Below are 5,634 nucleotides of genomic sequence, written 5' to 3'. Positions count from 1 at the left end.
ATGTTACCAAGAGAGAATTTACATTTAATAAAGGTTGAAAATATGAACCCTATACATGTATAAATTAGAGGTATGATACGAGACAAGACACACAGTAATAAAATAAATAGTCTCTTGCTCTCTTCACATTACAATATAAACTATTTCTTATTTCTCTCCAGTTTTAAATTATAATAATTATAATATTAATAAATATAGAGATTAGTTCTATTATAGTAAAATAAGAACATTAATAAATGTTAATACTAGAGTCTTATAATTTTTTATTTTATATTTATTTTCTTGCTTGTTTATTTATTCTACAACAAAAGATAAATTCAAAATTTCCCCAGCTTAAAAATTAAAAGAAAAAATAAAAGCTTAAACTAATAATTATATCCTCCTATAAAATATCATCGTTTCTAAAAGCAACATAACGAAATTAGGTTAGTTATTAGTAGTGATACATCAATCATCACATTTAGGGTTCCACTTAGTTAGTGCCATCAAATACTAATAGCCAAAAACAAGAAAGGAAAAAGGATAAAAAGAATAGGAGCCTCCACTTCCAATTCCAAAGAATCACCACCACCGCCATAGAGTCAAAAAAAAAAAAAAAAAAAAAAACCACACAACAAAGACAACACACAAAATGAAGAATTTTCCACCCATTCCTCCCCCCACTTGGGTGGATTCATAATAATTCCACTAAACGCTAACATTTGTATGGAAAATTGCACAGTTACTAACACTCATATATCCAAACACATTATCAACATGACCAAATTGAATCCTCCACCGTCCTCATCAGACACCAAAATAATAATACATACAACATATTATTATTATTCTTATATAAGAAGATGGTAAGAATAACCCTCTTGGAGCGGCACCCTTTCTTCTTCTTCAAAATTGAATCTTGAAACCCTTTTTGGATACCCTTTTGTCATAAATACTTAGGTCTTCTGTTAGATTTGAGAATCGTCAAGTGGGGGGTGAAGGAAGGAAGGAAGAGAACACGTTTTGTCAGAAAGTAAAAATAAAGAGAAAGAGGGGAGAGAGAAACACAACGTTTGGCTCTTGTTTAAACACAAGTGCATCGTTACAACCTTAAACTCCTCTCAATTTTTTATTGTTTGTCCTTTAGATATTTTGTTCTTTGGCTTAGTTTGCAACTTGTAAGTTATAACTTGTAACCCTCTTATTTTGGTTCACATATTTGTGCGTGTTTCATTCACCCTCTCCTCTATCTCTCTCTCACACACACAACCATATATAACGTTATTCATATTTTCTTAGTTTTGTAACTTTACCTTTGTGCCCTCCAAGGGACTAGGAAGGAACAGAACCAATAAAAAAAACAACCCTTTTAGGTTAAATCTTCCACCATTTGGGTGTGTGTGTGTGTGTGTTTTCCAATGGCAACATGGGTCTTATCAGAATGTGGGTTAAGGCCTCTTCCCCCAATGTTCCCTAGACCAAGAACTGGATCCATTTCATGCACCAAATCTTCTTCTATAAACTCCACATTCTTATCCTCAGATCTGAAGAGCTTCCAACAACAAACAAGGTTCCAATGTTGTAGTTTTAAGGAGAGAAGAAGAAGCTGGGAGATTAAGGTTAGTGTACCTTTAAGGGTTGGCACCATTGAGGAGGAAGAAGAAGAAGAAGAAGGAATCATCAATGGTGTTGTTGAAAAAAGAGAAGTTTGTGAATTTGACCCTGGTGCACCACCACCATTCAAATTGAGTGACATAAGAGCAGCAATACCTAAGCACTGTTGGGTGAAGGATCCATGGAGGTCAATGAGTTATGTTGTGAGAGATGTTGTTGTTGTTCTTGGTTTGGCGGCTGCTGCTGCACACCTCAACAATTGGATTGTTTGGCCTCTCTATTGGGCTGCTCAAGGAACCATGTTTTGGGCACTTTTTGTTCTTGGTCATGATTGGTAATTCTCTTCAAACCCTTGTTTTTGCTTTTTGTTTTACACTTTTGTTATTGAATGCTATGTTTTTCAATCTATTCAAAACTTAAGAAACTCATTTGTTTAGTAATATATAACTTGCAATGCTTATTGCAAATTTCATCTTTTTTTTCTTCTTTTAGTGGTCATGGAAGTTTCTCAAACAATCCCAAACTGAACAGTGTTGTTGGACATTTGCTGCATTCTTCAATTCTAGTACCATATCATGGATGGTATGTTAATGATAATAATAATGTTCATGCAATTTTTCTTAACTCCTCTGTTTTCTTCCTAATTTAATTTGCAATATTTATAGTGTAATCTTTGATGCTGATATTTTCATGAAATCTAACAGGAGAATTAGTCATAGAACTCATCATCAAAACCATGGCCATGTTGAAAATGATGAATCTTGGCACCCGGTAAGACCATGATTAAGAAATATTTGTTCTGTTTTTTTAAGGAATCTGTTTTGCTCTTTTTTTTTTACATATCAATCAAAGTTTCTAAACTAAGAAGTTTCATGTCAATTTTTTTGCAGCTGCCTGAAAAAATCTTCAAGAGCTTGGACAATGTAACACGTACCTTAAGATTCACAATACCTTTTCCAATGCTTGCATATCCTATATACCTTGTAAGTTATAATGCCCAATTTAAAAACAAAAAAGATGATATAGTCGCATATTCTTAAAACATATTTAATGCGTCCTGAAACCTATAAACTACTCATTTTTTTATTTTTATATAAATGAAAATTAGCTGCTATAAATGTTAGTTAAAGTACGTATTAAATATGTTTAAAAAACATGCAAATATTTCTCTGGGTTGACAATTTTTATCCGAATTGACCATTTATTGCTTTTTTTTCCCCTTTTCTACAAGAAATTGAAAACCTTGATTTTTTTTGATTTGATTATCTTTTAATTCAGTGGAGCAGAAGTCCTGGGAAGACAGGTTCTCACTTTCATCCAGATAGTGACTTGTTTGTCTCAAATGAGAGAAAAGATGTTATCACTTCAACAATTTGTTGGGCAGCCATGGCTTCTTTGCTAGTTGGGTTAGGGTTTGTGATGGGTCCAATCCAATTGCTTAAGCTTTATGGCATTCCTTACGTGGTATGTTCCAATTCTACCTTGTAACTTCTAATTAGACACTTAATTAATTTTGATTTAGTCCTAATTTGACTAATTTTGCCAACTTGCTTTGAATTGTAGCTTTTTGTTATGTGGTTGGACTTTGTTACTTATTTGCATCACCATGGCCATGAAGACAAATTACCATGGTACCGTGGAGAGGTATTTATTTCTTCTTTCTTTCTTATGATGTAAGATGTTTTTGCTCAAATTGGTTATTGTACTTTTCTTGAATGAAAAACTTTCGGACATAGTGTTTTTATTAAATGAATTTAGGGCTTGTTCGGTTAAATTTGTAAGAAAATATTTTTTTTTTCGAGTTAATTTTTTTAAAACATCTTTATAAAGGAGTAAAACTAGTTTTATGTTCGAAATTTTATATAAAAATATTTTTTATTTATCAATTATGTTTGAATATAATAATATAAAAATATTTTTTGTTTATTGATTACGTGAAAAATATATATTTTTTTAAAAAAAATCTTTTAAAAAATATATAAATTATAATTTTTTTAAAAAATATTTTTTATTTTTCAGTGTTTTTCTTATTATTACTAAAAATTTACTAAATATGCTAAAAAAATAAAAGAAAATATTTTTTATTTTATCAATTTAATAACACCCAAACAAGCACTTAATTTCGATACGCGATTAGTATAAAACAGTTTTATAACATTATATTAGTAAAAAGAATTAATATGAATGATCATAATTAAAAATAGATGTGATTAAATATTTGTGCAATACATCATACATGGTATCAAAATTAAACTCTTACTTTATATATATTTTTTAAAAAAAAATCAATCTTAGCTTGTTTGATTTATGTTTGGACAGGAATGGAGCTACCTTAGGGGCGGGCTTACAACTCTTGATCGTGACTATGGTTGGATTAATAATATTCACCATGATATTGGAACTCATGTCATACATCATCTCTTTCCTCAAATTCCCCATTATCACTTAATAGAAGCAGTTAGTACAACACAACCCTTATAATCTTCATTATTCTAAATTATAGTAATTTTTCTATTTCAAACTAGCTATATTTTCAGAAAAATTAGTACAAAACAAATTAATGTATTGGTTTGTCTGAAAAAAAAAATATTTTAGGACAAAGAAATTAAGGATTTGTTTGGTTTGTATTTTCATTATTTATTTTTATTTTTAATGTTTTTTTATTTTTAATATTCTAAGAAAAAATAAAATAGTAATTATTATTTTTACTATTTTATTTTTTCTTTTTTTATTTTACATTTTTAAAAATAAAAAATATTAAAAATAAAAATAGAAAATAAAATACAAACTAAATACACCCTAAGTGTATGTTTGGTTTGTGTTGTTATTTTCAATTTTTTTTTTTACTTTTCTGTTCATATAAATTTAAAAATAGAAAATACTGAAAATACAAACACAAAGCGACCAACCCTAATTTTTTTCAAATGAATTGCTTAATTTTGTTTTGTTTTTGGTTGTAATTGTAGACTGAAGCAGCAAAGCCAGTTCTTGGAAAGTATTACCGAGAGCCAAAGAAATCTCTACCTCTTCCATTTCACCTTATTGGAGATTTGATGAGAAGCATGAAGAAAGATCATTATGTTAGTGACACTGGTGATGTTGTTTACTACCAAACAGACCCTACACTTGGTGGCTCTTCTACATCAATTTAAGAAGCTACAAAAATATATTTATTTATTTTTCCTCTTGAAGACACAAGAGAGGCCCCACATATATATTGATATCATCATATTATGAGGCACATGACACAATTCCTTAACAATGAAGAATTTCTCCAAAGATTTGTGCTCTCAATTGAGTCCTAAATCATAATTAAGTAGAGTTTTTGGTTCCTCAATGGGAATGGATTGTAACTTAATGCAATTATTAAAGCATTGATTCTGTAAATTGTCTATTCTTGATGGAAGAAGTGATTATATATCTTCACCAAAGTTTAATTATAGTAAATGAATAAAATTGAAGTTATGTATGTATTGATATCATATCACTCTCTAGGTTGTACTTTAGATATTGCATGTTCCTTCAATTAAGGTTGAGAAATTAAATTATAGTGGTGCCAATTCCTTGCCTTTTGGGTGGTAGGCCCAACCAAGATCATTATTTTACAACATTAATAATTGTTGCCTATAAAAAAAATTACACTTCAATTATTGTCAATAATTTTGAGCATAACATCAATCTTTATCTAATTTCTTAATTAAGTGATCAGCATTTAAATCTCATCTTACTGTGAAAAAATTCTTAGTTATTTTTTATCTTTTGTTACATCTATACTCTTTATAATAAATATTATTTTGACATAAATATTTTTAATAATCAAATACATAAATTTTTATTTTGTTAATTAAAAAATAATTTAAATAAATAATTAATTATAACAATTATATTTTTATACGAATATTCAGAATCTTTGAAATTTAGAGTATAAATATTTTTTTTTGTGGAAACTCAGGTCCAGTCGATTTCACGTGAAGTTGATACCTGAGCGCAGTTAGATAATTTGATTGATTTGACTAAATTTTCATCTAACAATTTTCAGTA

At 29.0% G+C, this 5,634-nt stretch overlaps 1 protein-coding gene across 2 annotated transcripts; it reads left to right on the top strand.

Annotated features, from left to right (window-relative positions):
• Positions 1-403: 403 nt before the first annotated feature.
• Positions 404-5,075, top strand: LOC112750362 (omega-3 fatty acid desaturase, chloroplastic). 2 transcript variants are annotated; one of them, XM_025799062.3, is made up of 8 exons: positions 404-1,927; positions 2,086-2,175; positions 2,298-2,364; positions 2,484-2,576; positions 2,872-3,057; positions 3,157-3,237; positions 3,913-4,050; positions 4,560-5,075. In XM_025799062.3, exons 1-8 carry the CDS (start codon positions 1,398-1,400, stop codon positions 4,743-4,745), a joined length of 1,371 nt encoding a protein of 456 aa, XP_025654847.1. In that variant the 5' UTR covers positions 404-1,397; the 3' UTR covers positions 4,746-5,075. The 2 variants fall into 2 exon arrangements, with proteins under 2 accessions (XP_025654847.1, XP_072075967.1); XM_072219866.1 differs by lacking the exon at positions 3,157-3,237 and having other exon boundaries at positions 405-1,927; positions 2,872-3,077; positions 3,889-4,050.
• The last annotated feature ends 559 nt before the right edge of the window (positions 5,076-5,634 follow it).

Source organism: Arachis hypogaea, chromosome 2 (genome assembly GCF_003086295.3).
Source record: "Arachis hypogaea cultivar Tifrunner chromosome 2, arahy.Tifrunner.gnm2.J5K5, whole genome shotgun sequence".
Classification (NCBI taxonomy): Eukaryota; Viridiplantae; Streptophyta; class Magnoliopsida; order Fabales; family Fabaceae; genus Arachis; species Arachis hypogaea.
The sequence above is the reverse complement of the archived record's forward strand: the minus strand, read 5'-3'. Positions and strand labels throughout refer to the sequence as shown.